Raw genomic sequence first — 21,269 nt, forward strand, 5'->3', positions numbered from 1 at the left:
ATTTAATTTATGGACTTCATTGGTAACATAATTATTTGAAAAGTAGTTAAAAATACTGTGGAATAAATATACTAGAAAAATTATCATGAGTGTTAATTATAATTTTAAATTACATTTACACTCAAGTTGCTATGAACTACAAATACTTTCAAAGTTTATTCACTCTAAAGTTACATTTAGGGTCAAAATATCAAAACCCAACTATTTTTTATAGTCAGTCATATTACTTTTTATAATGAATCAAGTTTAGTTTTTATTTAAATTTAAGTTATGCATTCTTGCTTTTAGTCATATCACTTTGAACATAATCCTACACTCAAACACTAGTATTTATATTAGTATTAAAGTATTTATATTATTATTACAGTGTATACTAATTAATATTTTATTAATAATACATCCTTCACAGGAGTGATTTATTAAAGAGTTTGCAAAATCAGACACTACATTGAATACAAACTACATTTGTTCTTATCAACATTATAGCCAATATTGCAAATTCAAATATCTGCTGTCACAGCAAAATCCATTGCAAATAAAAATCCAATGTGAAAACAAATATTTCTAAGGACTTCATTAATGATTAGGCTGTGATTATATATTAAACATGGAGAAACCTGCAGTACTTACAACAGCTTTGGAAAGGCATCACCATTTGAAGCCTACAGCTCTCAATATTCTGAAGAATCTAGTCTTGGATATCATCTAGCCCTTAAGGACAGAATTATGTATGGTCTTTACAAAAAGTCAGCAATGAAGCAAAATTTAAAAAATCAGATTTTGTATATTATATTTACATTTTTGTCCCCTTCATTAAAGAAGAAAGTTCTTAAGGGAAATCTATTTTGTTATGTTTAAAAAATACATATATCATTAAAATCAAATTGTTTTTCCCTCTATAAATAGCATGTTCCTCACTAAAACTTCACTTGACATTTGACTGTTATTTTTTCATTTATGACCAGTATGTTTACAGTTATGAAGACACACCCAACAAAAATCATTATGATCAATTTAGATGAGCTACTAAAAATGCAAATATCGCTCAAGCTCAGAAGGTTTCCCAGGAGCTGATGGACAGAATGCATCCATCCAGTGAAAGTGAACCTCTCAGAACATGGTTCTCCAAGATGATGTGATACTGTTGGTGCAAAGCAGAGACAGAAGGCATTGACTGAGCAGTTAAGCACAGGAAAAGGTAGAGAGCAACTGCTCTTGGAACAGCTTCAGCCTTTGTGTGTGTCCTTTCAGCTGAGTCCAATATCTGATACCTACTGTGACCAAACCAGAGCAGATGGCAGCTGTTGCCCACCCTGGTGTTGAACCTCAGTGAATGACTTAAATGACTGCTATGGATCCCAGGAAACTGAATGTGAGAAAGTCTGCTGTTGGTACAGCAAGGAGAAGAAAAAGATCTACATTGAGGACTGACTTCATTTCTGACTTCATTTCTCACTAGAAATAAAAAGGATGAGAAAAATCCAACTTTCTTTTAAAGGTTATCAAAATATGAACATATTTTCTAACTTTTTTTTTTTTTTTTGCATCATTGCCTGCACCATGGTACATGCAAAAATTATCCATGATATCATGTTTTGAGATCGATATGCATGTAACTTACAATAAGCAATACTTACAAGAAAAGCTTCTGAATTTTTTTTTCCCTATTTTGCGTCATCTGAGAGTTAGGATATTGTCACTAGCTACATCTATTCTTAAAGGACAGCTAGCTTATTTTCTGTGGTACTGACCATCACATCCACAAAGACAGAATCATTGTTAAACTTGCAAACACATCATAAACATAAGATTTTTAGATTAATGACAAAATATGGCCAAAAAAGTGTTGATAAAGATTGTGTATATATATTCTACAACTCTTTGAGACTGAAAAAAATGCATTTAAATAAAAAAGACTTTTTTTTTCCATTGTAAATTAGGAAGTACTTTGGTACATGTCACAGTACTGGGCTTTTCTGATTATTTCAATGGCATTTCCTCTGAGTTTGCCTCCTGTGTGTTTTTAATACTGGACAAATTAAGCTCTAAAACAGATATTGATGAGAGAAATTTCTTGAGAAATGAGGAAGAAGGAGACTTATAAAAGCTGCAGTTTGAAGAAGACTTTAAAAACAGCAAATGCAGCCTCTTTAACTAACATTAAAAATTATCTAATTCCAGCTGTATTTGTGCTATTCCAGTGGCATTTCTGTGATGCCAGAGTCAATTCATTATACAACTATTTTGTATTAGAAGTTTTAGCTTTATAAATATTATTTGTTTTTACTCTTCCTCATTTTTACTATTCTTATTTGAAAATATAAGTCTTAGGGTTCACAAAACATCTGGATGTGGTACTTGTGGACATATTTTAGTGGTGAGAGTGGCAGTGCTGAGCTAATGGTTGGGTTCATGATCTTAGATCTTCATGATCTTCTTCAACCTTAATGATTCTATAATTCTATGAAAAAGTTCCATCAGTTACCAAACTAAACCAGATGTTTATTAATAGAAAAATACGGCCAAAAGAAAAAAAAAAAAAAAACACAACAATTTCTTTTTAGAAAAAGTATTTCTAGCTGGTATCTAAATTATAAAAAAAAAATCCTTTCACAAAGTGGAAAATAAAAATGGTTGACTGAGCTCCGTAATATGCATTTCAATTTTATATTTTCAAAAGGAAACATTTTATTTGTATCCAGAAAAATTGCTTACAGACAACTTTACCTTCCTTTTTTCTATCTCTCTGGGCTGTGTTTTGTGGCATGTGTTAGAATAATGATGCCAATCAACAAAATATTAATATTTATCCAATTACTCAACCGAAGCACGTGATCATTCCTCAGTAATCATAGGAGGGTTGTAATAAGGATACATATATATTTATATTGAATACATTGCAAATGTATGCCAATTGACAAAATGGAAATGGTTAATACAGATATGCTGAACTACCTCTGTATAAATTTGGGAGTTACAAGAATGAGCTACTGACAAACTGCATGTTTTAAACCTCCTTGTTAGAACAGCAAACTGCTATTTCTATGTCAATAGTCAATATTACAAGACAGTTTCTCAGGGAAAGTCAGTTTCTGTAAAACATGAACAGTCAGTTTATTCTTTAAAAACAGTTTGTAGATATTTGAAAATATCACTGAAAAAATGCTTTGAAGGAAAAAAAAAGGTTTTATAATTCCTTAAATCACACTTTGAGACTCGGACATTTTAAAATGTTTCAATATTGAAGTCCCTTTTTTTTTAAGGATACCAGAGCTCTAAATTCAATTGGTATCTGTGATTTGTCCTGAACCTGAACAGAGCCTACAAAAAGGATAGAGTGAGAATATTTACAAAAGCATGGACAGGATGAGGCAAAATGGCTTCACACTCACTGAGGGAAAATTTAGATTAGCTATTAAGAAGGAATTCTTTATTATGAATTTGTTGAATCACTGGCACAGGTAGCCCAGAGAAGATGTGGATGGATGTCCCATCCAGGGAAGTGCACAAGGCCAGGCTGGATGGGGCTTTGAGCCACCAGGTCTAGTGGAGGATCTCCCTGCTGATGGCAGAGGGGTTGCAATGAGATGAACTTTAAGGTCCTTTCCAATACAAACCATTCTATGATTCTATGATTTCCCATGGATTAATTTTTTTTTGTACTGAATCAGAACTTTAGCCTTTTCATGGCTTCAGGGACTTATTGCTGCCTTTTTTTTTTTTTTTTTTTTAAGTGAAAAACAGGATAGCAAAAAGTGCTTATCCAGTATTGGAAAGCTAGAAGAGTTAGTAACTACCATTTGCACAGAATTGAATATAAAATGACAGTAGTTTGTCAAGTGCACAAAAGCTTTTCCCTTGCATCCCTAATTAAAAATATACCTAGCTGAAATCCTCCATATGATTCTGCTCTGAAATACACATAAATTATATTCTTCAATGTGTACATGTTGTCTTTTACCTAGTAAAATGGAAGCAATGTGTGATATCTAAATTGACATCACCTCTTCCACTTTTATCACACCCTCTCTTAGGAAGAGCTGTGCCTGGCAATGTTTGATGAACAGCACAGACAACACTGAAGTACTTCAATAAAGAAAAATTAAAAATAAATCAGAGTTAATTTTACTAAGCACAATGTAGGTGAGAAACCTTCTCTATTTTTAATGCTGAACAATTTGAAATAGGATTTTCCCAGATCTCCTTTTTGTTTGATCCAAAAGGTAGGATTTCTGGCTATGTTACTCTAAGCATAATTCAGAGATTCCCTCAGTATGATCATGCACCATAACTCTTGATATGATCAAGAGCAGTAAACATAACGTGTAATAGGAGGTTTATTTCAGGCAGGAGACTTCGTTCATGAAAATAGTATTTTCCAAAGCAAAATTTCTGAACTGGAATATTTTTCGGTCCAGATATCTTAATTACCACCAGGAAATACATAAAACAAAATCAACCAAATCCTTCACCTTTTTGACTAGGATTATTTGAAAACATAATTCTTGCAAAGGTTAAATACTTTCCCTAAGCCTACTCCTACCCTTGTGGCAACATTTCTCTTCACAGAGAAAAGAAAGGCACAACTTCCCAAGGATATTTTATGGGAATCACAGTGAGGAACCTCAGAGAAAGAAGAACCAATTCTTATCTCATTTGCTGCTCCTCTTGTTGTGCTCATGTGGGAGGTGTTCTGGAAATTATTTAGCCGAGGTGACCAATTGCATCCTTGTGTGTGTGTGTTGGGACTGTCAGGGGACAATCACCAGATTTTGTGGAGTTGAGTGCTTGTGCAGTTTCAGTTTAGATGTATTGTAATGTAGTATAGAATAATATAGTATAATAAAGTAATTAATTTGCCTTCTGATATCAATGGAGTCAGATGTATCATTTGTTCCCTTTGTCGGGGTTACCCTGAGTTTACAATATACCCTCATAACATACTACTTTCATAACATAATAATCACTGCACCTAATTTGCAGTGTTAATACAAAACCCCTCAACTTTTCATTTCTCAACAAATTGCGCAGGCTATTCTCTTCAGCTGATAAAGTGACTTGACCTCTAGTACATGCTATCACAAACTCACCCATTCCTCTGACTTGAGAGCCCACAAATACCCTACCTGAATGTACTTGTCCATGAGATAAATCAGTTAAATAGTAAAAAGATGTAAAGATTGCATACTTCCATGTACCATGTTCAGGCATCACAAAGTATTCCTAAAATTTATATTATATTTTGTTATTGCAAAGCACTGTACACGTTACTCTCTCAGATTATTCCCTTTTGGGATTGAGAACTGTGAAAACACTCCAGTTTCAACAGTTAATCTTTGAGGTCTGAAGAGTCAAGAGATCAAGGTAAATAAATCTGTAATATTGGAAAAATTATTGAACAATAATTTTTTTTGCCTTAGTTTCAAATGCTTAACTGCTTGAGACTTAAAAACAGACAAGTACCTTGAAATGTGCATGTAGAGCATAAGACTAACTAGTGAACCTTTCACTAGATGGAAGTCATTGATTTTCTAATTTAGAATAATTTTGTAAGAAGAATGACAGTAGAACAGGAAGGAGAGGGTCTGGATTCTAAGGTGGAGAGAAGGAAGTGGGAGGCAGAAAAATACTTACTATTTTTTCTCGCACTGCTTCCACGTGGTCAGCTCCTGGCAAAGGTGCTGTTTGAACAGGAATTTCTGCTTCCTGGGCTTTTTCAGCTTTCAAAACCTCTTCTGAAATCCCAGTTGTCAAATCCTCCTTCTTAACATCTTCTTGCTCCTTAGCCTGCATTCCCTTATAAGGCGCTTCAACTTCTGCTTTCTCTTCAGCAACATGGTCTTTAATCTCAGTTGTAATTTCTGCCTTTTTGTCTTCTGGATGTGGTGTGCTCTTTTCTGGGAGCACAGTTTCTTTATCTTCTTCCAATGTGCTTAGGGGTATCTTTTGGTCTGCAGTTGTTGCTGCAGGAATTTTATCTGCTGAAGGTGTCTTAGAGAGTTTCCCTCGCTGAAGTTTTGTTTCTTCTTTTTGACCTTCCTCTTGGATTTTATCCACCGATGAAGTTTTCTTAAGTTTTTCATGTTGAAGTTTTATATCTTTCTGAATTCCATGTTGGATTTTATCAACTGAAGCTGCCTTTGGCAATTTTACCTCCTGAAGTTTCGTATCTTCCCTCTGAGCTGCAGGTTGGATTTTGTCAGCTGACAGTGCCTTTGCCATTTTCATCTGTTGGAGTTTTGGGTCTTCTTTCTGAATTCCCTGTAAAATTTTGTCAGCTGAGGGTACCTTTGCCAATTTTGCCTCTTGGAGTTTTATGTCTTCCTTTTGAACTCTCTGCAAAATTTTGTCAGCTGAGGATGTTTTTGCCAGCTTTGCTTCTTGGAGCTTTTCATCCTCCTTCTGAACATCCTGCAAAACTCTGTCATAGGAGGCTGTCTTTGTCAATTTTGTTTGCTGAATCCTTGGGTCCTCCTTCTGAGAAGCAAGCTGGATTTTATCAGCTGAGGGTGTCTTGACAAGTTTTCCCGGTTTAGGTTTTCCATCTTCCTTTTGAATTCCTTGCTGGATTTTATCAGCTGACAATGTTTTTTCCAATCTCCCCTGCTGAAGTTTCGGAGCTTCCTTCTGAGTGCCTGGTTCTTCTTTTGGCTTTGCTGCTGCTGGAGTGGGAGGTGTGGAACTCTTCTGAGGGGAATGGGAGACAGCAGGCACAGGACGTTTCTGAGGAGAAGCAGCTGGTTTGGATGTTGGTTGCGAAGGGCCTGTTTTCAGAAGTGGCACCTTGCCCATATCTCCAAGTTGTCCTGACATTGCCCTTTGGGTCTGGCAGTTTAAGCACAGCCATTCCTGTACCTGTGACACAACAAACATATGAAGTTACTTATTTGAAAAAGCAACAATAAAATCATACAGTGTTTTCAGCTGATACAGTGAAATTCTTTCCATCTGAATGCTATGTATCCTGGTGTCGCAGACATCTTTTGTGGAAAATCCTTTCCATAGGATTTTTCCTTCTGAGAAGCTGAGAGGCCCCAGGAACAAAATGTAAACATTGATTATCTGCTGCTGTGGAATGCAACAGGTGCATCTGTGATTGGTCTCATGTGGTTGTTTCTAATTAATGGCCAATCACAGCCCAGCTGGCTCAGACAGAGAGTCCAAGACACAAGCCTTTGTTATCATTCTTTGCTATTCTATTCTTAGCTAGCCTTCTGATGAAATCCTTTCTTCTATTCTTTTAGTATAGTTTTAACGCAATATATATAATAAAATAATCAGCCTTCTAAAACATGGAGTCACATCCTTGTCTCTTCCCTCAACCTGAGACCCCTGTGAACACCGTCACATCCTGGTAAGTTTTTTATTTTCTTTCCTGCTCTTGCAGGAAGCTCCATAGCACCATTCCAGAAATGGAGCATATCAGGTTCCAGAGAGCCAAGATGAACAAATATAAAAAAGGCACTGTGAAAACTAACAGCAACAACATTTTTCCAAAGCATTGATGACCTATATGTGCAGTTTGCTGACATATTTCTAACATATATTTCTTTCTAAAGCCTCTATAATCTATCGTTAGCTCCCTATATTTTTGCTAGCCTGAGAAAAAGGGAACAAACTGGCACTCATGGCTGTGTTTCACTCAGGAAATCCTCTCTTGAGGCTTTGTACAGGTATCTGTATAAATTCATTATGGCTGTAACTCAACAGGAAGATCACCTCTCTGCTCACTTTACTGCTAAATCCCTGCTGCACACTGGCTCCTTATACTTTTCTTCCCAAAAATCAGAAAAAGGACAAGTTCTTCTATCTGTGCCTAGCCAGTTGCCTAGCTACTACATGAGAGGAGTAATCACACTGTTTCCAGTGGGATTTAGTTCATAGTTCCTTTAAAATAGCAAAAGAAAATTTTAAGCACAGAAAGGCACCGAAAGGAAAGAAAAACAGTCTCTTCTAGGTACTAGAATAGCTAATGAAGGTTTACTTCACTAGTGCAATATGAGCTTCACTGGTGGACAAGTGGTGTATAATGTGCAATAAAATCTACATTTAAAAATAGCTGATCAGCAATTTTTATAAAAGTGATATATAAATTACAAGAAACACAGATGACATGACAAAAATCTTAAGTAAGAACAGCTCAAATGGGCTAGTTTTATGGAAATGCAACTAAGGAGAGGCTATTTAAAATTTTGGTTAAGGCACAAGCAAAGCAAGAATATATGCATTTCATTCAGGTCACCAAAAAGTTATCTTGTGTATTTATTATTCTACTTTTATAGAAATCACCAAACTAGTGAGCATCCTAGTAATTGACACAAAAACATTTAATAATAGTACCCAATAATATTGTCCCAATAAATGCAGTTTATCAGCTGAAGCAGTAATCTCCCCTAACACTTACTATATCCTTTGCAAATCCAAGCTGAATGTGGCTCTAAATCAGACTATTAATTATAATTAAGGTTTAAATTATTTTCTGTTGAAAAAAGCATTTAAACATGATCCTTCAGTATCCATTATTCTCCTCCTTGGGAGTTAAAGCATTCCAACCACACATCATTTGTTGGGGAAGCACTAATTAAGAAATACAATTTATTTTTTTAAATGAATGTGCAAAATATAACTCCTTTTTCTTGCAAATATTTATTTTTTATGGGTTTATCTGGAATTCTTAGCACAGTTTCCTCTCTTTTCCTATAAAACTGTATTGGAAGCCATTCATATGTTGTGTACTGTATTTTATAAATTTAAAATAGAAGCAATGCTCCAAGAAACAAATCTGCCCCACAGAAAATAATTTAATTATTATTAGAAGTCTGAAATGGACAAAAATGCTAGATAAGATGTAGCATAAAAAGACTACTGAAAAACAGATCTGATTTCATATTAGCTTTGATTGTTTTCTCATAAAGTTTGTGAGGATCAATATAAAAAAGTTGGCAAAATAATTATCGTAGGTTTTTTTTTTTCAATTTATTGGAGGGCTGAAAAGATTTTAAACCCACAAAAAGGGGGTAGATTTTGCTTTATCCATTCAGTCTGAAAAATGCTCCTTTCCCAATGTAAGCAGAAATAATGCCATTATTATTTGTGCTAATATAGCTTCAGTCAGCACAGGGCATGAGAATAAGACAGTACTTGAATGTATAAAGCTTTTCAGAATCTAGCCTTAGCCATCTTTAATTACATAAAAAACATAATGAAGTGGTTTCTGCCATGAAATAATCCATAGTTTAAAAAATTGCTGGTATACAGATATTCTCTATGAACATGATAATTTATGCTTTAAATTCACATGTTCTTTTTGCAGTGCCATTTGTTCGACCTATTTTTTTTTATTTATTTCTTTATATCCAGTTTCTAGGGCCTCTATGTTTGTTTCTTTTCAATCTACATTTGGAGTACATCTACACTTGGCTCTCCTATCTCTGCTGTTGGTGCAGATTCCATCTCGTACCTCCCAGCTACTCACTGCCCATACACTTGCTCCTTCTCAGATTCATCATCACTTCCCTTTCCCTCATTTAAATCCTTCACAGACTCCATTCTCTGGATGCCTATAACAACTTCAGCAACTTTAGTAACAGTATTTAGTATTTAGTTACCCAGTCACTGTTTCCACTGCTTGCTGTCTCTATTTACTGTCTTTTCCCTGGAGTAAATTTCTGCAACTCAAGGGCTATGCTTTGTGCTGAGCACATGGTAGAACTCTTAAAAAGGAAAATAATGACAATTAACATGAAAAAAGGAATTTGATGATTAGCAGATTGGTAAAATGCACTCAATTTTATCAAAAGATGGAACTCCCAGACTTGCCTCTCTGCCATAATGGTGAATGTGATAGCAGGGAAATAACCTGGAATTGTCCAGATATCCAGTGATTTAATGAAGCTTGCCATTGTCCTCTTGGACTTCTTCTATATCTGCATCTATTTACCACTTTGTTTTTTAGTGCTGCTGTATAAGCACTGCACATACTACTCCCAAAGCTATGTGTTTCATATAATGGTTTTTCATTGCTATGCAGATATTTGGTCACAAAAGAATGTACAAAAATCATCTTATAGCACCAGGCCTCTAGCTCCTGATTCTCTGTCAGAACGGTTCTCTGTAAAATCAAATTTTGTACCATGAAGTCATATGCCTCAGTCTTAGACTTGTCTTTTCCTCAGTTAACCCCATGCCCTTAATGCAAGATTTTCCCTAAGGCTACCTCTTCAGTTAGCCTGTCAACCCAAATTTATTAGGAGTTGGGAAATGGACATCATCTTCTTTTAGCAGTCTTCACTAGATAAATCTTCTTAGTTCCTTACAGAATTCTTCACACCCTTTGGTCCCTGAATTGGCCATAGACATTATGATTGGCACTAAAGTGATACAAGAGCTTTAATACCCTGAATCCACAGCTCTCCCTGGTTTCAGCAACCCTTACAACCCAATATTGCTGAGCAGAGCAAAATAGCATTGTCTCAATGCTCTCCTCACACGGTTTTGTAATAAACAAATGCCATTATGAAAAGGGCACACGTCTAACATTCATTGTCAATGTCTCTTTTTCAGTCATCAAGCAAGAGCTCTGCCCTGCTTGTTACAGAATGGCCCCTCCTGCAAACTAAAGGAGTGAAGGAACCCTTAAAAGGCTCAGCTCAGACTTTCAGGTGTCTGATTCAAGGCCTAGGCTGGTACAGCACAGCTGAGAATCCTCATCTCAGTTTTATTGAGAAAAATGCTGCTGAGATGGTATTTTAGAGAAAACCAGGCAATAAAACTTAAAAAAAAAAAAAAAAAAAAAAAAAAAAAAAAAAAAAAAAAAAAAAAAAGACTAAAGCCACATAGTGTCACAGGAAGAAAAATTCAGGAAGAAATACACTGACATGAAGAGGTACAAAGCCAAAAGGAAGATACAGAGAAATGGATGGTAACAACCCAGCAAGCACAAAGGTTGGCTGATATGTTCCAAGGAGGTGAAGTTGCTGCTGTCTGACCTGACTGATGACTCTCTGGCCAGCAGACACTATCAAAAGGGCTCGCTGAGGTGGTGAATATGTTAATATTAACAACTCTTCATTGGTATCTACCTGCTGTGTGTGTTCATCCACAAATTGCTCTGTACTCCTCAAGCCTGTGCATCCTCCTTGCTGTGTTTGCTCTGCCTGTGGTAGACATTGCCTGACCAAAATGCAGAGGGAAGGCTACATTCCCATCTAGAAAGGGAATGCTGGCCTCAGCAGTTCTTTGGGGTGTGTGATCTACAAATTCAAATCCCACACAAACTGAGGACTTAGATCTCCTACCTCTAGAAGAAATATTCAAATTGCTAGATCTACATATAAAAAGTTACCACCTATGCCACATAGATTGATAGAGAAACATAAATATTCAGAGCATGACCACAAAGACTGTAGATCTGGCAGAAAAAAAACCCACAAAAATAAAATACTAAAATCCCACATTTTCTCTATCTAAATAGTGTTAGGCACTGTCTAAATGAAGCCAGTTTGGCAGAGACAGGGTCCACAGTGAAGCCTCTATGGCATCCAGAATCAGAAAAAATGCAGATAGGTTATCATAGATATAGTGTCTGTGGAGGTCACAGGCAGTTTTCCAGGCTCATTCTCCTGAATTTAAACATCAATTTTGTCTAAAATGTCACTTAGGAACTTAAACTTATTTTTGGATTCCACCTCAAGTGGAGAAATGATGTGCAAACAAATGCTTAGTCAGATGGTTGATTTTTGGAGAAGAGGTTAGAAAAATGTGGCTAATTTAACCTAGGGAAATGAATCTCACAAATATGACTTATATGGCAGAAAAGGTATATTGGCTGCAAACCAAATGGATATTAATGGTCCACAGACAAATTTAGCTTTAAAATTATAACACCTTCCTTGCCAGTACTGATTTGGAGTTTGGAGTAGAATACAATAGGAGTGTGGTACAGAGAAACACATTTAATTTCAATATGTGATGTGATTGCCAGCAAAATCACTCAATGATTCATGGAATCTTACCAGTTTTAACAACTGTATTTCTGTAATAGTAATCATAAGAAGAATGTATTACATCATTAGCATTAAATAGATTCACAAAATTCAGTCGACTTTAAGCATCAAGGTATCTTCTAGCCACTAAAGAGAGATCATGGAACACCCCAAAAACTGATTCAGATGAATTTAAAGCATCACACAATAAAAACAAAACAAAACAAAACAAAAAAAAATCCCCGCAGAATAAAGAATTTTCTCAACAGGACGAATAAGGGATTGCCTTTTCAGTTTAAGAATTTTTTTCTTATTTGCTAAAGTTGCAACCAAGATGAAATTGTTTTCTGAACAATTGAAAACAAAATACCATCTTTTATCTTTTCCTCAAACAGAGAGTTTCAGTATGTGATTGAGGAAGTCTAAGTTATCTCAGCTTGTATTATTGTTACTAATTGTTATTTTCAATGATCTCTTCTTCTTCCACACCAAGTGATAAAGTTTTAAATACTGCAGCAGATCAGAAAAGTAGACAGGAATTGGTGTTTCCCATGTGTTAGGAATTATCTTCTCCTTAATTCAATAGGGTTGGGACTGCTGAATATTTCACTTCATTATGTACAGATGAGATACAGAGTATGACAACACAAAGATGACCTACTTCTTCAAGTGATGACAATTCTGAAAAGTGTGTACCCTTAGCTTACTTCAAGATATATCTCAGCACCTTCAGAAAAAGCTCAAGTTTTGTGTTTTTACAGCAACTGCTCTGTTGTATGGGAATTTTTATTTTAGCCATTAAATTTAATACATAATGGGATTTTTGTGTGTATAGTGTCTGTGTATACTTTAATTTCCCTTAGTTATTTTGCTGAAATCCCTTAGAGGCTTAGAATTATGCTGCGAATGCACTAAAATTTATCCCTGGTGTATATACACCATTACTGATGCAAACAAACCAAAACTGTGGAAAAATAACTTTTCTATTGAGGAGGGGCCAGCATCACTGTAATTGTTTTTACTCTGCATCTAACTGCACTGTGATATGTTTGTTGCTTTTTTCATGCATCATTATAACAAGATCGCTAAAAGCCCTCCTGCATCTGTATTGGCAGGCTGTAGGGTTGCTGTTGCCCAAAACAAAGGCATGATCCTTCCTCCTCAGTTTTACACAGAGAAATTCCCATTGAGCACTTAAGTACTCCTGGTGACCACTTCTGTTAGTGTGGCAAAAACGACCCCAGTGAAGGAAAAAAATAAAAAAAAAATATGGATATGGGCATCATTCAAAGGACAACCTTTTGTTTATAAAACATTTAAGATATTTTTGAATACTGACTTCTACACATGAAGTACACATGAAAATCAACTTTCTCTCCTTACATGTCAATGACTATACAGTTGTCTTATTAAGCAGTCTTCTAATCTGCAAAGTCCATCTCAGAGGGGCTTTTGTATTATTTTTGGTTTCTCATTTCACTCACAAAAGCCACTGCAGACTGAGAATTTACTGGCGGGATAAGAAGATAACACTTACATTAATAAACATATTTCAGTGTATATCTGACAACCAGAGTCAGGTAAAAATTGTTGCAGCAACATTCTCTTTCCCAATTAGACAGCTAAAAAAATTTCTGTTTGTTTGCATGCATATCAAATGACCACACAGTTGTGCATGAGTGAATAGCAGCATGTGACCTCTATTAATGCTATTCTTAACTGGCTTTGATAGAATGGTAGTGCCTAAAGATTTCTGTAGACTCTATGGATAAAGAAATCCAAGGTTGTGTTAGTGTCTGAAGTCATAATTTTAAGGTAAAAATACAGTTTTATTACATAGTTATTTTATAAACCAGTTTAGTCAGAGCTTTAAAAATGTTAGGCTATTGCAATCCTTCTCGGCCATATGTAGATTTTGAGAAGCCTCACTGCGCTCCTTTGTACCCTTTATTACAACAGTCCCAAAGAATAAATGCTTTCTGTGCCTCCTAGCAGCTGAATCACAATTTCCCACAAACTGGTCAGCAGAATACGTGAGTATTCCCATCCCACCATAACTATTATGTGTTCTGAACTGACAAAATGTCCAGTGTCACAGATGGCACTAAAACAACAAACAACACCATCCCCTGAAGATTCTGTGGTCTATTCAATTCTGTGTTCAATGCTGTCCTTTTACAGACAGTATAGAGAAAATTGTTTCTGTTCAAAACCCAGATCTTAGCTATGGAACTAAGTTCCATAGCAAAAAGGAGAACTGTTATTTTTTATTATATCTCACAATATGTATTTAGTTATAAGCTGAAAAAGCAATCTTTCTACTTGAACCTTAATGGATCATATATATACATATACCTTAACCATTCTTTGTAAGAACTTTTTATTTTGGTCATCCCCAATAGAAATACAGAGACAACTGACATACATCATTGCTCTTAAAAGCCATTTTGTATTTTGTTTGCTCTTGCAAATAAGATAATCCTAAAAATAACAATGCAGTTCACCCCAAAAATATGCTTTGAAAAACCAAAATTCTCTGCTAAGAAAGATTGAAATGTGTGTCTTTTGTCCCCATTTTACCTAATAATGCATTAATTTTTAATGAAGAATCTGTATGCTTCATGTGAAATGCTATCAACTGAGATGTAAATACCTAAAGAAAAAAAGCTGATTTTTTTAAATTTTTGTTTTTTAGTCCTAGCTCCATCCAGTCTCATCTAAACTACATTATAAATACTTAACTGAGGACCTAAATTTATGACCCCAGCCACTGAGATTCACTCACCAGGCTGTGGGACCTTCTCTCCTGATATGAACAGTGTTGGTGGCCTGACTATTGTATCTATTCCTGACTAGGGAGAGAGCCTGCAGCAAGCTGTGCTGCACATAGACCTCACCTCAAGGACTGAATGTGAGATTTGTTCAGAGCCTACACTAAAGTCCAAGGATAAACCTTTCCCAAAATAGTAGCCTGAAGAAAAGACCTAAATCTGTAATCTGATATTTAAATAAATGGTCTGATATTTGAAATCACTAAATACCTGAAGACAGTTCCACTAACTCTTTTCCACTTTTCAGTTTGTCTCTTCTGTTTGAATCTTTTAAATCAGAATCACAGTGTACATATCTGTTTTATCAGTTATTTTTATTTTACCTGGCTTTATAATTTCAGTTTATTAGCAATGGTTTGCATATAATGCTTGCTTTCAATGTCATGTGAAAGATATCTGAATCCTTTAGGTGCCTGAAAAATTAGGGGGACAGGCAAAGAAACGAGTTTACCAAAAAATGGGGGATAATTCATAGTCAAGGCAACACTCTATTCTCAATGAAGAGAACACAGGTCCAGCAGAAAGGGAAGGAAAGTCCCTTACCTGGCTTTGGAAAATTATATTAATTATTAGCTACAGATACAGGAAGAAGTTTGCATGTAATTGATTTTCCAATCTGCTGGCAGCTGCCATGGCAGTAAAGAGATAAAAGAAATAAACAAAGGAAATGGATGTGACACCTGTGCAGAATGACCATGGCTTTGTGTGGTATGGTACGTGCTGAGAAGCACACAGGCCTTCCAGCAGCTTCTGCAGCTCTTCCCAATGGAAATCTCTCCTGAACACCCAAAATGAGGAGGTGAAAACCCAACTGCCCTCCCTGCCACGGGCAGTGTGCAGGGATGGCAGAGCACCACAAAGCCACTGCCTGCTTTGGCAACACAAGGAGCAGAATGTCACCTTATCAGCAGGTGTGACCATTTTTACTGATAAGAGGCAAATTCCCAAGCCCTGAGGCAACGCAGTGCAAAGTCTGGGGAGAGGCAAGAGGAGGGATGAGGTGCAGGTGCAAAAGGGAGAAACACAAGCTTTTTAGTCTCTTGGCTTCATCCTCTTTTGAGGCTGCTGCTGATCAGCTCTCAGGGAGACTGTGGTGACACGTTTTAAGCGACAATAATCTTTTCTGTGTGTTCCACTCATTGTTTTGACCTTGCACTTTCCTGCCTACAATTTTTCCTTTGTGCCACCACATAAAGAAAATATTGGAAAAATTGTCAAAAAATGGAATGTGCCCTTTAGTCAGCGGGAAAATCCTGTCAAAAATTGTAGCTCGAAAATGTGAGCATGCTGTTTGGAAAATATGTACAAGAAGAATTAAGAATAAAATACTTTTTTTGGGAAACTTCAAACCAATATTCATTAAAAATTCTTAGTATTTTGTAAAGAAATATGAGTGCAATCTGTTTAAAAGTAGAACATACTGTGATGCTAGAATATGACTCAAAGCAGATGTTTTCTTGGTGTTTAATGTGCAAATAAATCCTATATACTCCAGCAATCACACATAATAAGCTCAAGTTTACTTTCAAGAGACACGATAAATTATGCAAAGAAAATACCAAATAATCTAAATCAATGTAAAACTGCCCAAAACAAAAGTACTGCTAACTCTCAATATAAATATTAAATATAAAAGGAAAGTACAGTTCTTAACTGCTAGAAAAAACCAACAAAAATAAACAAACAAACAAACCAAAACAAACCACAAAACAAAACAAAAACCTGAAACACAAAACCTGTGAAATCTGGGGCTTTATTTTTCTGTCTCATTAGTGTCAATAAATCTGTCATGACTCCTTAGAAGTAAGAGAAAAGCCCCAAAATATTCAATGATAGTAGGAGTACTCCATTTCCCAATGGACTTGCATTCAAGTAATAGACACATTATGCTTGAAAATTATTTGTTTTCACCTTCTAAAAATAAATTTTTCTCATATCTCAAAATACACACTGTACTGTAGAGTGGGGAAAAAAAAAAACCCTACAAAAAATTAAGTGCTTCCAAAATTATCTCCTAGCATTCCTTAGTTGCATTTTCACTTCTTGTTGCTGTCTTCAGAAGGAAAAAAAATCCTCTCAAATCAACTACTCACCTCAGGTCTAATACTTATTACACAATTACTTATATTGTTTAGCAGATTCAGAATTTCTCCTTCATAAGACAGAGGATCCCTCCATACATCTTCAAAAATATTTCAGGGAAAGGGCAAATCCATAACTGTTCAATTATATTTGCATGAATGATACATAGATAGACATCCACACACATACAGAAGAACTCAGGAAGCCAAACAAACTTTTATACATAGAGTTTAGTGTCCAGAAGGGGCCATTATTTTTAACAGATTTGATTCTTTAACGCCAAAATCCTTCTAGTTTCACAAAGAGCTCTCTATTCTCAACATTTCAGCATTTCTTAGAAAGATAACCAAATTTATAGGGGGAACTTCTCTAGCTTCAAAGATTATTCTTCCAATAATTTCTCTATCCATTTAATTTTTCACATGTTGGCTCTTAGACGGCATATAAATACAAAACCAAAAGCTAAAGAAGATATGAATTTTAATTATACTTATGATTTAAAGAATATCATTAAAACATTAAAAATATAACCTGTAAAAGGAGCCATGCAAGACCAAGATGCATGTGGTGCAAGCTCAGCACCCTCCCACACCATGGAGCTGAACTGTAAACGGGAGTGATACTCACAGTCTCTTTTGGCAAAAAGCAGCACAGTTACTTTGTCATGAAAATAGCTTGTGGTTTAAACTGCCTAACACTCTACAACAATAATGCTAAAAATATAATAAATATGGCTCTACTGTGAAATAACACATTTGCCATTTTAATTTTTTCTATTCTTATTATTGTTATTATTATAATTATTATTATTACTACTATACCTCATGTAGTCATACTTAATAGTTTTGTACCTTATTTCACATTTGACAAACCTTATTCTTGGAGTTAATATTTATATCATTCTTATAATGACAGCAGAACCTGTATGGAGCTTAACTTTTATCTTGAAAGCATGGTCTGTCTTGAACCAACCATGTTTTAAAAGGGTATTTGATGCTCAAGTGTCTTTAGTAAAACTTTTTGATAAATTGAAAATTCTTGAAGAGTTTTAGAAATATGTTGAAATACTTTTAATAGAAAGAGTTATTGAGTTCTAAAGCTAACTGCTGTTTTTAGTCTGTCATTTTGGAAGCACACAGTTCTCTTTCTTCTAAACCCAAAGTATTAACATCTGTCATAAAAACAAACAAAATTTTTAATTCTCCAAACCTTGGATTGAAGTCTATATTTTCATCCTTTATTAAAAAACTCAAAATGGCAAAAAATAACCCTTAACATAAACAACAAACAAACAAATAAGAACAACATTCATTTGAAGTTTTATGTTTTCAAATGTGTTACTGTTATTCAAAATAGGCTTATCTTATTTTCTCATTAAAAGTCAATTTTCAAGTCTTAATTAAATTTGAAGCCTTTGCCCAATCCTTGAAACCCCTTTAAAGAACCTGTTTATATCATAAATAACATGATCTAATCCTCAGTCTTCCAGGATAAGTGATACTAATGTCAGCTTCTAATTAATTTAATTGTATGTTCTCTTATAAGTCAAGGAGAAACATCTGGAGATAAAAATGACAGAGAAGTCAATAGCTCTCAGTGGTTTGATGAAAAGTGAAAAGTAAAAAAACCCAAAAATCACAAAATGAAAAAAACTCCCAAAAAACCAGCCCCAAACCCCAAAACTTTCTGCTTATCTTGGTTGTCTGGGCTACGAAATCCCTCACATGGTCAATGGGATCCTGATGATTAAAGTGAAGTAAGGAGCTCACCCAGGCAGCCTCCACTTTTCTGAGTTGCAATCCTCAGCAAAAATGTTACAACCAATTTTATTGCTCTTTTATTCCTCTTCAGAGACAGACCTGCAGCTTTCTGCTGCTTACAAGTTCTCCACTTACCTCAGGATACTCTTATAAGGAATGGTCTTAAATCAATGAAATAGCATTTTACAAAAAAAGAAATAAATCCCAAAACAAAACAGTGGGATGGAATTTGTTGGTGATCTCTAAATCTCCTTATTTTCCTAAAATTATCACAATTTCCACCAAAAAAAAAACCCAAAAAGACTGAAGAAAACCAAACCAACAAATAACCAACCAAACCACCTCAAGCCAACCAGACAAAAAAAACCAAAACAACCCAAAGCCAAAAGCCAAAACAAAGCAAACAACTACAACAGCCTTTTTTTAAAACGGTTCAAAATAATTTATTTAGTTCTTGTTTTTGTGCTACCTGAAAAATTTAGCTACTTCACTCTTATTTTAGTTCACAATTTATAAAACCAGGATATTATTTGGGTTTTTTTTCTTCTAAAGAAATATTTCTTTGGAATAGAAACTTACTCATGGTTTTATTACACTATAGAGCTTAAATTAAGAATTTGCATTTATATTCTATTTTTTAATTGTATATATCATGTAAGCCAATAAAAAAACCCAAACAAACCAAAACCAAACTTTTAGTAAAATATGCATCTGCCTGAGTAAAAACAAAAAATAACCCCAATTATACTATAAGTTGATAGAAATTTTAAATAACCTCAGAAAGCAAGAGCCTTTGTCAAAGTGGGTTATGGAGAGCTGCAGATATAAAATCATGAAGAGTGTATTACAGAGATCATAACTGCAATGTATGGCCCAGAGAATTCAAATTGCATCCTAAAACACATCAGAAATTATCCTATCTGTACTATAGTCCATGTAATCAATTCCCAAGCTTTTGACAACAGAATAATATGCAGTCTGCTTGTAAAATGAACCATTTATGGGGCTCTTTTAAAAAACGACTCTAGGCAATGAAGTGGAAAGTTCGCATCTGTCTTCAAGGGCAGAACTGGAAGCAGTTTCCAGTGTGCAGAAGTGAATTTCTTGTCCATCAAAGCAGTTAAAATTATGTCCTGCAATCATCTGCATTTAATATAAACCCAGTACTTCAGAAAGAATATTTTTTCTTCAAAGATGGAACTTGGATGAAATAATTTTAATTATTCTGCAAAAACAACTAAGCAGACTTTTTTTCCAAAAAAATCTTGAGTTTCTACTGCTATGTTTTCAGATATGATGTAGTATAAATTTGAAATTGTGCAAAAGAAAATTGTGTAAAATACATTTAATTGCTCTGAAAGTATTTATATTATGCCGGTATCTGCTGAAAACAGCAAAAAAAAAAAAAAAAAAAAAAAAAAAAAAAAAAAAAAAAAAAAAAAAAAAAGAAACCCAAAAAGTGTAAATGTGTAAATACTAATTCACCTGACTGTACATTCCACGGCGATGTTTGGGAAGTGAATTCATACCCCAAATACCTACCAAGATTCATAAAATTTGCCATCTTAAGAGATCTTATTGTTGATTGAACATTTACCTCTGTAACTAGTCTGGCAAATTAATTTTATTTTTCTTCATTCACTTATTAAGATTTTGCTTCAATCTCCCAGATTATGCTTCATTGGCACTTAGAAAAAACATTATCCTTCAATGCTTCATTAGCTACTTCTCCTTCATAGTTAAAAATGTACATTACATCTATAATGTATTATAGTAAGTGTGTAGCTCACTCAGATAGTACCAGCTCTTTTCAGTTCTCTCTTTCTAATAGAGTATTTGCCCAATAAATTCTTCATGGGACATTGCATCTTAGAGAACTAATTTGTAGATGGTGCATAATATTGACAAAACATTCCTTAGAAATGACTTGCAGGAAAAGCATTGCTGTCAATAATCATTAATGAATTTAATTGGCAGTGTTGATCATAGAAGCAGGAAAACAAAGCCATATCTGCAACAAAATTGAGTATTTAATGACAAAAGTTTATCTAGGAAATTGGAGAATAAGCTGTGCCGAACACATGAAGACAGAGAAGAAGTAAGCCTGGTTTTGTCTGGTTTTACGTAAAAGCACTCCTTGAATTAAATCAACAAGCTACATGAACTAATTTTAAAAAGCAGATACACAAATAAAAGTAGGAAATGGTTTAAAAGTTTAACAAAAACTAAAAAACAATCCAGAAAAGTCAATAATTACAAAATTGTGGAAACCAGACTGTACCACAGTGCAAGGCCTGACAGGACGAATGCTCACAAACAGGCATCACAAAAAGGAAACCCAGCTGCTGGAGGAAAAAGCACAGCAAAACCCAGAGGATTTGGGGGGTACAAGTTTACAAAAGACACATTTTACTCCCATTCCACCAATAAAGATCCTTCTCAGAAAAAAACAATTGTTTAATAAAGAGGAAATGAGTGCTGCTCTATTTGCCATGGTTTGGTAACCACTTTGTGTTATATAACTGCAGTAAGCATGGTAAAAACACACTTAAATAAAAAATGCTTCTCTGTAGGACTGGCTCATCTGCCTTTAGAGATCCCTCTCCAAAAAC

At 34.9% G+C, this 21,269-nt stretch overlaps 1 protein-coding gene across 1 annotated transcript in view; it reads right to left on the bottom strand.

The window, feature by feature from the left end:
* The window catches only part of PCLO (piccolo presynaptic cytomatrix protein), a 322,461-nt gene that overhangs the window by 173,381 nt on the left and 127,811 nt on the right, over positions 1–21,269 (bottom strand). The window contains exon 4 of the mRNA XM_058023738.1: positions 5,635–6,855. Within this exon, the coding sequence (XP_057879721.1) occupies positions 5,635–6,855 (1,221 nt within the window). The remainder of the gene's footprint in view (positions 1–5,634; positions 6,856–21,269) is intronic.

This window comes from Melospiza georgiana, chromosome 4 (assembly GCF_028018845.1).
Source record: "Melospiza georgiana isolate bMelGeo1 chromosome 4, bMelGeo1.pri, whole genome shotgun sequence".
Classification (NCBI taxonomy): Eukaryota; Metazoa; Chordata; class Aves; order Passeriformes; family Passerellidae; genus Melospiza; species Melospiza georgiana.